Raw genomic sequence first — 16384 nt, forward strand, 5'->3', positions numbered from 1 at the left:
ATACTAGGAAAAATATCAATCCCGTAAAAATAGTTTCATAATTTTCCGGTATCTTTTTTTTACGATCATGGGAGTCCCATTTTCCTCAATATATGGACGAGATCATGGGATCTCATTTTCCATGTTTCATATGGCCAACTTTAATATGTAAGCACAATATAGATGGAAAATACTTATGAAAAATATGCAGACGAAAAACAAACCATCCTCCTTCTAAAAAACTTCTACCCGCTTTTTCTTCTCCTCCTAAAGAAAACTAACTAGGGTTTAAAAAATTTAGTACCATCATTTTTTCTTGGGGTTTGAGATTCGGGTAGTCTTACCTATCAAAGGACTCTCGTCTTGGGGAGAGGAATTTTTCTTTTTCCTTCTTTGTGATTTCGTCGATTTCCGTTAAATTTATCGTCATGTAGAGCTTCTTGACTTTTCGCGCTCGTCGTCTAAAGCTTAAAGTCATCGTCATTTCCGCAACTACGATATTGTCTCTATCATGCACACCAACATCGATCAAACGTTTTCAATGGAAGTTTTTTTATGGGCATTTTAGCCAACTAGCAATTTTGAAACCCTAGAATTTCAATATAGCAAACGTTTTGAAAGTTTTAATTAACTACTCGTGCCATATTAATCTTTTGCTCAAATGCCCTTAATTATTTATTTCAAAAATAAAAAAAAAGTAATTAAAAATTAAGTAACTGCTTCCCTAAATACACACGATTAATTATTCCTCAATATTTAAAAAAAAAAATAGATCATTATAGTTCAGTTTCTTTTTCATTAAAAAAAAAAAAAAAAAAAAAAAAAAAAAAAAAAAAAAAACCTAAAAGTGTTACTGCATTAAAATATGAAAACACATAAAATTATTAATGATATTTATGAAAAATTAACTAATAATTTAGAAGTAAAATACATGAACACCAAACAAAAACAACGTCTATTAAAATTAATTAACAAAAATTACTGATAACTCAAAAGTAAACACTTGAATCCATACCAAATTTACTAATATTTCAAAAGTATAAAACATGAATCCCACACAAAACCAGCGCCAATTAATGTTAGTTAACGAAGCTGGAATTCATGAGCTTGTGGTCCTCGTTCATCTGTGACTGCAAGTCTTCGATCCATAACTACTGAATCTTATCGGAATCTCTGGTCGCCACAGCGGTAGCAGCCTTGAAGCGTCACCCTCACACAAAAACCCAATCTCGTAAAAAAAAATTCCAATCCCTTGGCCAAAACCCAATCCTGTCAAGGAACGTGGAGAGAGATCTTATCCCGAAAAAAACTAATTCAAATGTAAGCATAAATGAAATAAAAGATAATTAAGATCTGTTTGGCTCATTGGAACTCTAAAGTTTAATTGAGATCTGTAAGCACATCCATCAGTATTGAATAGATGTAGTCCGAACTCTTCATATTTTTCGACGCGTCAATGGGCTTCAAGAACACCGTCGCACTAGCGCAATACACCATGATGTTGATGATACTCAACTTCGTCAGTTCGGTCCAACCATCAGCATATATGGTGCATCCATACAACTTCAACCACTTCTTTTGTTCTTCCGCAAAGTTCTCCGCATCTACAACCTCCATCTCGAAGTACTTGTTGTCAATTGCGTACGCTGATGGAAGAGGAACCTTAGGACCTACTATACAGATGAACATCACATTAAAAAAATGCAAATGAAAATATAGTAATACAAGTACAACAACTGATGAGAATTACTGAGATCTTGAGCAGTCACGATCATGTTTTTGAATTCACTACTGTTGATCTTACACGTGCTGGTGAACGATGAATTTGGTGATAGCTCTTTCGAGCCACGTCTTCTTCTTCGGGTCCACCATCTCGTCAACTCTTGGTTGCCTCGCACTGGGAGAATTATATAACGAGGGAGTCGTGGTACGTACTCTAGTTCGCTCTCTTCAGTGTCTTTTATCGATTCTAGATTTGGGGATTTGTTTGTTGCTTCTTCGACGTGGCCGGTGTCAAGGATGATTCGCTTCAGGCGATTAATGTACAACTAACCGAGCAGAAATATTCGTATTGGAGCTATGTTATGCGAAATTTCTTGAAAGGGAAACGCATGTGGGGTTATGTCTCTGGAACCTACACGAAACCGACGAATGAGAAAGATGAGGGTTTTGTTGAATAGTTGAATATTTGGGATGCTTCTAATTCTTAAATCATCAATTGGGTCAAAAACTCTGACCAACAAGCGATTGATGCTCAGTTGGAAAAATACGAGATGGCTAAGGAGGTTTGGGAGCACTTGGAAAGGCTGTAGACACAGTCTAACTTTGCAAAGCAATACGAGTTGGAAATAGACATTCATACTCTTCAATAAAACAGTATGAGTATTCAAGAGTTTTACTCTGCTATGTCTAGCCTTTGGGACCAACTTGCTTTGACCGAATCAGCTGAACTACGAGCATTTACATCCTACATTGCTTGACGGGAGGAACAACGCCTTGTTCAGTTTCTGATGACTCTTCGGGATGAGTTTGAAGGTCTTCATGGTACTATTCTGCATCGAACTCCTCTACCCTCAGTTGATTCCATGGTTAATGAAATGCTAGCCAAAGAGATGCGCTTGAAGTCTTGTGTTGATAGGAAATGCATCAACAAAGGAATTTTGTCGTCTCCTGATCCCTCTGTTCTTGCAGTCTCTCACCGACCCTACAAGCAACACAAGACTCAAGCCATTCCTAGCTACGACGAATGCAACTTTTTCAAGAAAAAGGGACATTGGAAGGCACAGTGTTCAAAACTGTTGAACAGGCTGCAAGCACCTTCGCAGTGGAAATCTGGCTATCACGCTCCGCGACCCACTCATGTTATGTTTCCGAACATGGCAGTTGTTGTTCCACCTGAAGACTCCAGAAGCTCTCCTGAAACCGAGATTGCTACACTCACAGAGCAGTTTTAGAAGTTTCTTGCATCGTAGCCACGTGCCATGTCAGCCCTTTCCCACATAGGTTTGCCCCTAGTAACGCAGCAGGTACGATCCGTATTGGTTCTTGACTCTAGAGCCTCACATCACATGTCACCCAACTCTAAATCTTTTTCGTCCATACAACCTACTCCATCTATATCTTCATGACTGTTGATGGTACTCTTATGCCATTAATAGGGATTGGTTCCATTTTTACCTCTAAAATGTGTCTTTTTCGATGTTTACCATATTCCAAAACTTACATTGAATCTTGCCTCAGTTGGTCAATTGTGTGATATTCTTGCTTCTTAGTTTCATTTTCTCGTTCTGGTTGTTATATGCAGGTTCTTTATTCCGAGAAGCTGATTGGGACAGACCATAGGAATGGGGGACTTTACATCTTAGATTAGCTGAGAGTTCCCGATGTTGCAGCTTCTAGTGTTAACTTGTCCTCTTTTCTTTGAGTCCTTCATCTTCTATTTTTTATTTATGGCATTCTCGTCTTGGACATGTTTCTGGTTCTCGTTTAAAGTACTTAGCATCCACAGGAGCATTAAGAAATTTACAGACTCATGATATTTCGGATTGTTGTGGTTGTAAATTAGCCAAGTTTTATGCTTAACCCTTTCCTAAAAGTGTCTATGTTTCTCCCGCACCTTTTGATTTAGTAGATTATGATGCTTGGGGACCCCCGCCTGTTCCTACAAAGGGTGGGTCTCGGTAGTGTGTCTCTTTTATTGATGATTCTACTATTTTTTGTTGGGTTTATCTTATGAAACATCGTTATGATTTTCTTGGCATTTATCATATGTTTTGTGCTTTCGTTAAAACTCAACATAATGTTGTCATTAAGTGTTTTCGGTGTGATTTGGGTAGTGAATATATGTCTATTCATTTCTCTGATTTGCTAGCTTCTGATGGTACTTTCCATCAAACCTCTTGTACTGATACACCACAACAAAATGGTGTGGCTGAAAGGAAACATAGACATATCATTGAAACAGCCCGCTCTCTCCCCTTGTCTGCGCATGTTCCTAGTGAATTTTGGGGGGAAGCTGTTCTTACTTATGTTCATTCCATAAACAGAATTCTGTCATGCATCATTTCATGTTTGTCTCCCTTCGAAAAACTTCATGGCCATGCTCCTGATTATACTTTCTTGAGAGTTTTTGGTTCTTCTTGTTTTGTTCCCCGGCTTCATGTTGAATGTAGTAAACTTACCTCTCGATCTGCTCTTTGTGCATTTTTTGGTTATGGTGAAGGTCAAAAGGAATATCGTTGTTATGATCCAGTTAGTCAAAAGCTTTATGTCTCTCGTCATGTTGTGTTTCTTAAACATATTCCCTTTTACTCTATTTCCTCGGATACTCCAAATTTGCATAAGTCTGATCGCATTCGCATTGATACATTTGAGTCTTGTACTGAGATAATCACACTCATCTTATCGATACTCCCCCTTCTCCTATTGCCTCCCAAGATGAAGCTTCAACGAGTGTGGATTTAGCGCCTCCTCATCCACCTCGTTTCCCTCAACGAACCTGTAAGTCCATTCAATTACCTGATTTTGTTTACTCCACATATTCCACCTCTTTTGCTTCCTTCTTGACTTCTATACACCAACTCTCTGAGCCCTCTTCCTATGAAGAGTTTGTTCTTGACCCTCTTTGGCAGCAGACAATGGCTGAAGAACTCTCTGTGTTGTACAAGACAAGTACTTGAGATATTGTTCCTCTTCCCAAGGGGAAATGTACTATTGGTTCTCATTGGGTCTACAAGATCAAAACTAAGTGAGATGGAACTATCGAGCGATACAAAGCTCGCTTGGTTGCTAAAGGGTTTTCTCAGCAGTATGGCATGGACTAAAAATTTGCTCCCGTTTCCAAGCATATCACTATTTCGTACCCTCATTGCAGTGGCATCTGTTCATCAGTGGGACATCTCTCAAATGGATGTTAAGAATGCTTTTTTGAACGGGGATCTTCATGAGGAAGTTTACATGGTTCATCCTCCCGGTGTTCCTCAGAGTTCTAGTGAAGTTTGTCGATTGAAGAAAGCCCGTTATGGGCTTAAACAAGCTCCCCAAGCATGGTTTGAAAAATTCTCCGTTGGGATATCATCTCTTGGATTTTATCCTAGTCCACATGACTCGGCCCTCTTTGTCAGGTGCACTTCTTCTAGTCGCATGTTACTCTCGTTGTATGTTGATGATATGATAATCACAGGGGATGATGTTGATGGGATTGCAGAGTTGAAGAGGCACTTAGCTCGTGAGTTTGAGATGAAAGATTTGGGTTCCCTACGGTACTTTTTGGGAATAGAAGTAGCATACTCTCATCGTGGATATCTTCTTTTTTAATCTAAGTACATTGTCGATATTCTCGATCAAGCTCGTCTCTAACTCTCGCATTGTTGATAAGCCTCTCGAGGATAATGCTCGTATTCTCCCTCGGATGGTGTTGCTCTTTTCAGACCCCACTTTGTATTGCACTTTGGTTGATTGCTTAGTTTACCTCACCATCACAAGGCCAGACATTGCTTATGTCATCCATATTGTTAGTCAGTTTGTTGCCTCTCCGACTACAATTCACTGGGCAGCCCTGCTTCGCATTCTTCGATATCGTTGGGGAACTCAGTTTCAGAGTTTACTCTTTTCGTCTACTTCTTCTCTTGAGTTATATGCTTACTCGGACGCCAATCGGGGTGGAAATCCATCTGATCGTAAGTCTACCACTGGATTTTGTATATTCTTGGGTGACTCCCTTATCTCTTGGAAGAGCAAGAAGCAGACGGTTGTCTCTCGATCTTAGAATAATAAGAATCTTTTAGTCTTAGTCTCTTTTGCTTACACTATTTATTTACTTCTCTTGTAATACTTCAGATACTTTTGTACATATGAAAACCTAGCCTCCTTTTGTCTCTCCATCTCTCCCAAAGTCATCTTCCTCTTCTCTTTGCAAATTCTACAATACATATATCTATATAATATAATAAGCCACAATGAGTGATTACTATTCATAGACTATTCCTAATCGTTTTTAGCCAATCGTAATGTGACTCGTCATTATCTTATCTTCTCTCAACTCTTCTCCAGCGTACGACACCGTGGCTACACTGAATTTTTTTTCCTTATATCCTGCTTGTGACCTTCCCACTTCTGCCGTTTAAATTTTCTAAGAAAAACAATTCTTTTTTAACAAAAAGTTCAGATAAAAGCCCACACACTCATTCTCGTCCTACGTAAGGACTCATGGTTTCTTTCTCCTTCCTTGCTCGAATTTGAATTACGAACTGCTAAAGTTTTGAGTTTTTTTTGCTTGGGTTTGTTGATTTTTGAGGATTTCAGTGCGACTTCGGGAATGAGAAGTGGAGAAGAAGGCTCGTCGATGTTCACCTTCATATTAAGGTAATGGGAACCTCGATTTCTTCTATTTGTTGCCGAATACATAGGGTTTTTTTTTATTATTATATTACGTATGTGTTTCGGGTGTGTGTTTAGACTAAAAAATTGTTTTCTTATATATTAATCTGAAAGTTTTGATTTTTTAGACCCTTTTGATTCGTAATGTTGTTCGTGTTTTAAATTTGAGATGGGCTCGGATGTTGTTTCTGAAATTAAGTCAAAGTTTTTTTTTTATTGATTCTTGTGTGTTATTTGTGTATGTATTGATGGTATTGTTGTTGCTGATTTTCGGATTAGGCGACTCATATATGGGGTTTTTATATATAGGGCTCGGGTTTATGAAATAGCCCAAGAATGTGTTTGTTGGTGTGTATTTTGCTGAGATAGATCTCAATTTCTTTAAAAAAAAAAAAATATTCTGGTTTGATGCTGTAGATATAATTGAATATGTGATTTTTTTTTATGTCTTTTGATTTAGAGTGCTCGATGAATTTAGGTTCTGATTTTGCGTACACATCTTCTTCTAATACATGAGGTTCGTAATATTGCATCGCATCGTATTTATTTACTCTTGTGTAGTGATTTTCTTAATAATTTCACCTTAATTTATGTATATACCAAAGGTAATATGAAAATTTTCTCTGAATTGCCTTGGTACTGTTATTTTCATTACAGGTTATTTTATTTCCTTTTAACCCACTCTCTTCATTGACGTTCAATGTGGGCATTGTTCGCTGGTTAAAGATTTGGAAGTTGTAACTTCAAAATAATAGGCCTCTTTCCTATAAATTCATCCGAGTCCTCTCCGAAAGGGTTACGTCTATTTGTTATTATTTGTGGTCAGAGGTAGGCAAAGCGGTTACAAGTCCTCTTTTTGGTTCGTATTTTTTTTCCCACAAGTCCTCTTGGATCAAACTTTATTGGGTTCTTCTCATTTATTAATAGTTTTTTTTTTGGTCTAATTATATTTTTTTCTTACTTATTATAGTAAAACTCTTTTGGGGACAAAGAAATGGAGTGAAAAACAAGTGAGGAAAATATGCCTTGTGCTATGATTCCTATTTCAACAATTGAAGAGACATTGACAAGAACAAGGATAGTTCTTTTCCGTACGTAGTTGCTTCTTTGCAAGTATTTTTTTTTCTTTTGTTCTTTATTTTATAACAAACAAAATGCCTAATATAGTCATATAATATAAGGTATGTTTCCACTTTTATAAAGCTTCATGTGAAATAGACTCAAAAGTACTAAATACTCAATCGAAGATACGACACTTCAACGCCGAAACTAATGAAATTCGTACAGATTGATTTGGATTCACCGAGCAATGGTACTATCTCTCGAAATGTCATATTGAAGAGATGAAGATCAAGGATTATTTTCTATTGATTTCATGGTAGTCTTTCTAATTTCAATTTTATATTTTTCTTTCTGTTTGTTTGTTGAACTTGTCTTCTGGTACATTAAAAAAAAAAAACTATACAATTGCTTAGTAGTGGTATGTAGAGTAGAAAACAATATAAATTACTTTCATTGAAGATTTTGCATTTTCTCTTTAATGTTATAATAGATTCCTCCAATAGAGTGTAGTTTTTACCCTAAACTATATAATTTTTATTTTTGAAGTTTTTGAAGGATGAAAACTAAGTTTAGTAAGCTAGATTATGCAGGTATTTGGAGTTTAGACAATGTAAAAAAAATGTAATAGTTTGTATTTTAAGTATATTTTAGATCGACAATGAGAACTATGCATTTATGTTTTGATTATCTTTTATTTCTTTTTTTATGTCTCTCAATATTTCATTGATAATTAATTTTTTACCTCATCAATTATATATATATATATATATATATATATATATATATTTTATATCTTTTAAAGACTCGTGCCAAATTTATATATTTCAAGAGATAAATTGTACGTAAAATTATTATTTATGATGTCAAAAATCATACGCGCGTAGTGCGTTTCTATTACTTCGAGTAAAACATGTCTTCTTAAGTTACTTTTAAACATTTTGGTTTGTTAATTTTTCTTTCCTTCAATTTGTCTATCAAGACACCAAACTTTTGGTTTTTATTTACTTATGTCAATTTTTTTTTTAAGTATGTCATTGACTATATATTTCCTTGAAATGTTTGCACTTATTATGAGAGTCTCTCAAAAATTAAACTCTCTAAGTATTATGTATGGTTGAAATATTTGATATCTTAATATTCATTTATAACTTCATGCTTTGAAGAAAAACTTGGTAAATTAAATCATACATATTTTAATTATTTACTGATTATAACTACAAACACCACGTGCGAAGCACGTGTTTCAGACTAGAATATATATATATATATATATATATATATATATATTTTGCAACTAAACACCTATACTATATATGATGTTAGATGTGGTAGACATGAAACTCTGTTTTGATTGTGATGAATTAATCCGAACAAACCGACACAAACCGTCCCAACTAAACCAAACCAATCCAACCCGATTTTTGAATATAAAAAAACGGAAGGCTTCGGATTGGGTTCATGAAACATGGAAACCCGTATAACTCAATCCGATGTACAGGACTAGTGATGGTGGTGGTAGAGTAGTACCCCTTGTTGAACTTCAATCCTAATTTAAGAAATTGCAGAGCAAATAAGCATCTTGGCACTGAAGGGAAGTGATGTACTAAATTGGAATCACATGAACAAAACGAAGTATACATGGGTTGTTGTGTGAATCACCCCAATTCTTGGGCACTTCAGAGAAGCTCCAACATATTCCAAATATACTGAAGACAGGAAGGTAACTCATTTGTACTACCAATCCCTGATCACTTTTAGGTTTCTTCAAGTTAAATGATATTCATGGTGCTCGATAACAAATAAAAAAAAAATGCAGATTTTACTATTTTCATGACCTAGGAAAGTTTGAGCCTTTGATGTTCATGGAGAAGGAACACTCGCCCTTCACGTTGAGGAGGGACAAGGATGTGCGCAGGGAAGGAATATATTTGGTTGACCATTCTTACCTTATTCCACGACCTTGTGACAAACAATACGTGGGATATATTATCTCCGGATGTGAAAATCTCAGGTAAGTGTGGGTTTGGGCTTCCCATTTGCCCCATCCACATGTCAATGTCACTACGAAATGAAAAATTCACAATATAACACCTGTATAATCGTGTGGTGTGGTTGGCTCTTATTCATTTACTTTGATGCAGGTTTAATTTTTCCCCGGTTTCTTTCATGCCCTTTTCACTCTCTTTCCGTGATCATGAGGAATAAAAAACTATTGAGCAAGTGGATGGCAAAGTACTAGGCAACTTGAATTGGCAAATGATCTAAAGCTTCATGTACTGATAACAAAGAGATTCAAACTACATGAAACTGATAAACTATTGTAGAAAGAAACAAAATCCCTTAGTTCACAATGATCAACAACCCTACTACACCAAATCACCACAAAGGTCAACCGAACCAGAGCCTATCTTGCGCCAATACAGCTTATGTGAAAATGCTATGAAATCATCACTTATTATACTCCTCTCTACCTGCACCAAACCAGAGAGTTAGATGCTTATATTATAAATGACATTGCTACTGCATAGAGCAAACAGTGATACGTTAGTCAGTCAGTTAGTCGGCGTAAATAAATTGATCATATGCTTCACCATTTGTTATAGCGCAGGTTACTGCTTATAATACAAAATGAAATACCGTTGGAATTTAAAATGCTACACCAAATCACCGCAAAGGCATGGGCAGGGCTGGGCCGGAGATGCCTCGGCTGACGGCGAGGCCGATTCCGAGGCCGGCGATTGCGGCGGCCTTGGCGTCCAGAAATGGTGGGCCTTCGACGGTCATGGAGACGACCTCCTCTCCGCGGAGGAGGACGAGACCGAGGGTTCGGCGATCTCCGACGCCTTTGGAGGGGGAGAGGTTGCGGAACTCCTCGCAGTCGCCGAGGACGAGGCTCATGTGGCTGTCGAACGCCATGAACTTACCCACGAGCTCACGCCCGTCCTGGATCGTCACTCTCATCCGCTGGTTTATGTATTGCACCATCTTCGAGTTCTTCGACATCAACATGGTCGGCGCTCTCGGATATTTTTTCTCCTCCATGCAATTCAAAATTTGGAGCTTTTTAGGGTTATGCTATTTTTCTCTTTCTCCCGTTGTTTTGTTTTTCTAAGAGTTTTCAACTAGCTCCCCGAGGTTTTTTTTTTAAGTTTACCGAAGTTTACTAAGATATTAATCCTATGCATATAAAACGTTTTTGTAGAATATTATTATAAAATAATATTTTGATATTTGACAAGTATCCTGATCAGTGCAATCCAAAATCGATACTTTTTTTTTGCCGAAGAGAATCTATAATCGAGACTTGTTTTTAGATGTTTACATGTTATTTTGTGGTTTTGAGTTTGACGAGTAATTTTTTGAGCCAAAATGAGTACTCAGCACGACCGGCAGGTGGCAGGGGCGGACTGACAAGCACGGGGTGCCTGGGCCACCCCCAACTTTTGAGAAACTTTTATAAATCGCTCATTTTAATATAGTCATTCTTAAATACCTATTATTGTATATTTCTATATCTCACTCATTTTTTTTATAAAGTTCATAACTACCTGATTATTATTATATAAATTTTATAGGTTTTAGCTTCTTGTTGCCTGACAGCCTAACAATGTAAATCATTAAAAAAAAAAAAGGAAAATTACCAAAAGTAAGACTAAATTAAGGCCAATTTCCATTTTCCTACTTTTTTAAAAAATTTACCAAACTAGGACCGGTAAAAAAAAGTCAAATGAGAGATACATAAAATTCTAACTATTATACCATCATACTAATTACCAACCTACAATATTCCCCAATAAAATCTCTTATTTTTCTCTTTCTTTCTATTTTCCCGCTCAGCCCATCGAGAATTTTTTTTTTACTAGTCCTAGTTTGGTAAATTTTTGAAAAAAGTAGAAAAATGGAAATGTCCCTTAATTTAGTCCTAGTTAAGGAAATGTCCAAAAAAAAAAACCTAACAATGTAAACAGCTTAGAAAACACACATACATTATTGTTTATGTGAATAATAATAATGAAATTATACAAATATCTAATAGTACAAATTTAAGGGTAGCTGTTGTTAGCAATATTAATTAAATAGTATTTGTGAAAATACGAAGAAAATTTGCAATAATTTTAATTTAAATATATAACAATAAAAAAATAACGACGTTTAAATCATCTATAAAAATCAATTCTTCCAACTTGTGATAAGTTACATCAATTATTTTGATATATATTGGCCGCTCTCAATTGAATTTATAGGTCCGCTCTTGACGATCGGGTGTGGCGCAAAAGGTAAGAGGATAAAAATTGAAGCCACGAGCCACCTCTAACAATCTAGCAACACCAACTTAAAAATTAATCTTGGGCGGAGAGTCCTATCCATTATTCTGCATTCCAAGGCCAGAGGCTGGAGCTTGCATAATGATCACCTTTGCAAAAACAATAAAGTTCTTATGAAAGATACATTTGCTGATTTGGAATCCAGTTAAAAATGATAGTCCACAATGAGAATCAGTTCAGTCGACGGGATAAATCAAAAGGCCATGCGAAGAATTCGAGTTCATAACAAGTTTCACTTCTAAGATCTGACCTCCTATGAATAGACATAACGAAGAACAAAATGTAACGACCATTTAAGCATTTCAAGAATGTAGGATTTTAAGGCCTAGAATCCGGGAGCCGTATGACAGCTGCTACTCCTTCTCAATCAACCAAATCATCGACTCTTTGTGATCTTAGACCTTACCAGTATGACTTATTCACAACTATGACTCTTATTCACAATCAACTGCGCTTCTTGTTCATGTCACTTCAAATATCAGGGGATAGATCGAAATTTATTGACCAACCAAAACTAGTGGGTGTTGAAGTCACATAATGTTATTAACGTTGTAGTGTTTTCTGAATTGTAGAAATTCGATATAGCCTCAAATGTTACAGATTCTTTCAATTGTAAGAGTTTCCATCGAAGGAATCGACACATGGCAAAAACTCTCCGCTAAAAGTCTTAGGTTGGGCTGATCTATTTAACTATTGCATTAGGAATTATTTGTTTTAATTACGTTGAGTAAGTTATTTATTTTGAAAATTCATTAGTTTCAATTGATTACGTAGCTATAACACACACACACACACACACACATATATATATATATATATATATATATCATAATAATGAGGGAAACAATTTTTACTTTAACAAATTAATTGTGTTAATTTTTGTGAAAGTCCTAATCCAGTGACCCGAGGCTATATTTTCCATGAGCCTCTTGTCATGCCAATACTAAAGTGTAATAAACTGTCCGGTCCCAAATTAGTGTCGAAAAAGTTATTGATCATTCAAAACTTTTTGAAAAATAGAGATTGAGTTGTACATGATAATAAATTAAAAAGTGGAGAATCTATTTTCCCGAAAAAATTGAATAGATAATTATAGTCCCTCCAAATTCGTTTATGTGGGGACCACGTTTGTGTGTATATTCCTTACTTTTTCTTCAATTTTCCCTTCTATTTTCCATGATTTCCAAACACAATATAGAATTTTGATTTTCCCTCTTGTTTTCCCTCAAATTTTCATTTTCCCTTGTATTTTCACTTTTCTCTTATTTTATGGGTTTCAAATTGAGCCTCACTCGATTATTTTTATTGTGAGAGCAAAATATAATTTATTAATTTTTTGGATATTCTTTTACAAATTCAAGGCATTAACTCCAAAAATCGCTATTATGATTTAAGAGAGAGGTTACAAACTATGTAAATTCAAATAGAAGTTTGTATATTCACAACTTTTAAATTTTAAAGTTTTACGCAACCAGATTGGTGGGTTACAACGTTCCTTATGATGGCATTGTTGACAGATTTCTCCGATATTGGTCGCTCAAAAATTCGAAACGCGGCGAGCCTCGCTCGATTGACTAGACGTGAATTTGCTATTTCTGGTGAATTGCCAATGATTGTCTTTGTCGTCTTTTCCGACCACTAATCTTTGACTAATTAAGCTATAGAATCGGTCGTCCTCTTGCATCCGGATCATGCTTCTCTCGCCGGTAAAAACAAAGGAACTTTTGGAAGTTTCGCTTGCAGTAGAAAAATTAAGAAAAAGGAAAAGAATCAAGATGAAGGATGTAGATGTCAATGCACATTCAAAAACCGTGCTTTTAAATATAAAATGTTTCCACCCGCTATTTTTACAATAAATTACAAATATCAGTTAGTAGAAGCAAATTCCACAATTTTTAAAAACTTCTAGAATCAACCGGAAGTATATTAACAAAATCAAGTTGAGAAAAAACCCCACTAAAGAATTAACCCTCATTTCAATCCCATGGCAGCTCGCATCCTCGCCCATCGTCTCAGATCCCAACTCCTCCGGCCCCCCGCCGCCTCCATCCTCCGCCAACTTCCGCCAACGCCGATCCGGCACCCGCTCCCCGCCTTCCTCTCCACCGCCGTCCGCCGCCCCCCCAAACGCGCCGCCGCAAAGCCCGCCGTGGACATCGGCGCCCGGGCCCGGCAGATGCAGACGCGGCGCCTGTGGACGTACGCTCTCTCGTTCGCGACTGTGGCCGGCTTCGTGGTGGTGGTCCTTAACGCGTTCCAGGATCAGCTGGTCTTCTACGTGACCCCCACGGAAGCCCTAGACCAGTACCTCAAAAACCCCTCCAAGTCCAAGTTCCGCCTCGGCGGGCTCGTCCTCGAGGGCAGCGTCACCAACCCCGAGTCCACCACGGACATCGAGTTCGTCGTCACCGACCTCATCACCGACATCCTCGTCCGATTCGACGGTAACGTCCCCGATCTCTTCCGGGAGGGCCACTCCGCCGTGGTCGAGGGCTTCGTGAAGCCCATGCCCGATGAGATCCGAGCCGACGCCGCTCCGCGGAGCGTCTCCGAGAAGGCCAGGACCGGCGACTGCTACTTTGTCGCCACCGAGGTTCTGGCCAAGCACGACGAGAAGTATATGCCGCAAGAAGTCGCCGCCGCCATTGAGAAGAACAAGAAGAAGCTCGAGGCCGATGCTGCCGCCGCTGCTTTACCGGAGACCGCCGCCGCCTAGATTGGATTCAATTGACCGGTATGAGTTCCGAGTTTCGCTTTTGGTTTACTTTTTAGAATTATACAGATTGATTATGTATAGCATTGAAGAAAGAAAAAAAGTTTGGTGTTTGAGTGAGGGATGCTCATTGATAGCGATATGGATATAAGTTAATTTTGATCATATTGGGGAATTGTAAGGTTCCGGTTTTGGAGTTTTCATGCCATTTATATGGTGAAGTTTTGTAGAACTTTTCCTTAGAATTGAATAACAAAAATAACGCTGTTAATTGGAAACAGTGCAACCTTACGAATTTCGGTTTTTGTTTTCCATTGTTATTATTGGTTTGCGCATATAAATTAAGAAGAAAAAGGCTTGATTTGATAGTCACAGTACTTGATTTCTTTTGCTGAAATGATCAAATATCTAATGAGATGGGGGTGATTAAGATGATTTTTTTAGGGTTCATACTGCAGATTTAGAATAATTTATTTTTAGTGAGCCATTTATATGTTGAACTTCACTCAAGGCATTGGTCAAGCCTATGTTTTGCTTCCATAAGGTCTGGGGGTACAATACACATACCAAGGTGATATACTTTTTCTATTAAAGAGCGCTTGCCCAGTCCCTTGAGAGAGCCGATAAAGAATACATTTTGAACTCATCAGCGGAAGAAAATAACCATAATGCGATGCAGTTGTTGATAATGTCAATCAGCCCACTGAGGTTCCACTCCACAGTGTTGAAGATCCCCATGTGCTCGTTTTCCTCAAACACACCACAAACCCGATAAGCTATAGCCTTCGTAGTTGCATACCATTTTGGGTTTTTCCCAGGAGTCATGTTGAGCTTTAACAGATCATCAATGGAGGCAGGTTTAAAATGATCAATCGCAAGCTTGGAGGAGAGCCACTGGCACACTTCTGATGCTGTACAACAGCCCACAAAAAAGGCGGTCAACATTTTCCCCAACCCTGTTTCACATAGATAAACAGCTTGGGAGAAGAGAATGATGGGGATTGTGTTTCTGAACCTCTTCAACGCCATTCACTCTCTTCAGACCCACCGAACAAGGAAAATGTGCACCTTTTTTTTGGGGGCCAACAAATTCCACGTGTCGAAAAAAGCAGGGACGTGGGAAGGTCCAGCGTCATAGATTTGGTGAAGAAGTCTTCATCGTCGTTGAGCCAAACATGGCGGTCTTGGTTGCCTCCCGAAACAGATCATAAAGGTCATTGACTCTTCCATCTCTCTGCTTGTTAAGATTATGGGAAATCGGAGATCCCGTCCTAACTGATGGGTGGTCTCTGTAGAAGGGAAAGAAAGCTGTTAATGGGTAGATTTTGAAGTGGTCATAAACGAACTAGGCCGGGAAGTTGACATTTAGGGTGACAGATATCACCGCACCAAGATTTCTCCCAAAATCTCACTATCGAGCCCCCCCTAACATTCTAGCTACACCGACTTATAAATTCATATTGGGCGTACAGTCCAACCTACTACTCTGGATCCCATAAATACCCTTAGTGTTTGTACAAGAGAGCCTCATCTTCCTTGGGAAATCTCCACAACCACTTAGCAAAAAGGACCATAATCTTTTTCGGTAAGACTCCCGAAACCCACTGGAGCTTTATTCTTTAGTGTTTAGTGCGTAGAAAAATAAAATATAAAAACTAAAAAATATTTGTTGAACGTATGTTGCATCTTCGTTTGAATGGATTCTGGTTGGTTTGCCTGCCTTACAAGTTGCGGCTATGGATTCTCTCTATTTCATTGTTGACTGATTATTTCTTAAGAGCTAACTTTCATCTGCATGTATTAGACGGTCAATGTTTGGTTGCTACATAGGGTATTGACAGCATGTTGTAGAAGATGCCTGATTTTGATTCATTGGCTGTGAGAGAGAGATAAAATATAGTTATTTTACTTTAAGAGAAGTGAAAGG

The 16384-nt window shown here is 37.6% G+C and overlaps 2 protein-coding genes and 1 pseudogene across 2 annotated transcripts; 2 read left to right on the plus strand and 1 right to left on the minus strand.

Moving 5' to 3' along the window:
• Window positions 1-2249: 2249 nt before the first annotated feature.
• Window positions 2250-3349, plus strand: LOC149384997 (uncharacterized; annotated as a pseudogene).
• A 2490-nt stretch (window positions 3350-5839) lies between these two features.
• LOC149384998 (uncharacterized) lies at window positions 5840-10428 on the minus strand. The gene is made up of 3 exons (XM_089626217.1): window positions 10088-10428; window positions 9366-9480; window positions 5840-5899 (listed from the first exon to the last, which is right to left on the minus strand). Exons 1-3 carry the CDS (start codon window positions 10426-10428, stop codon window positions 5840-5842), a joined length of 516 nt encoding a protein of 171 aa, XP_089482343.1.
• A 3249-nt stretch (window positions 10429-13677) lies between these two features.
• On the plus strand, window positions 13678-14787 carry G1 (transmembrane protein G1P-related 1). The gene has a single exon (XM_089626688.1). It carries the CDS (start codon window positions 13729-13731, stop codon window positions 14458-14460), a length of 732 nt encoding a protein of 243 aa, XP_089482814.1. The 5' UTR covers window positions 13678-13728; the 3' UTR covers window positions 14461-14787.
• The last annotated feature ends 1597 nt before the right edge of the window (window positions 14788-16384 follow it).

This window comes from Urtica dioica, chromosome 9 (assembly GCF_054948205.1).
Source record: "Urtica dioica subsp. dioica isolate 48M chromosome 9, U.dioica_male_clone48M_v1_H2, whole genome shotgun sequence".
NCBI classification, from domain to species: domain Eukaryota; kingdom Viridiplantae; phylum Streptophyta; class Magnoliopsida; order Rosales; family Urticaceae; genus Urtica; species Urtica dioica.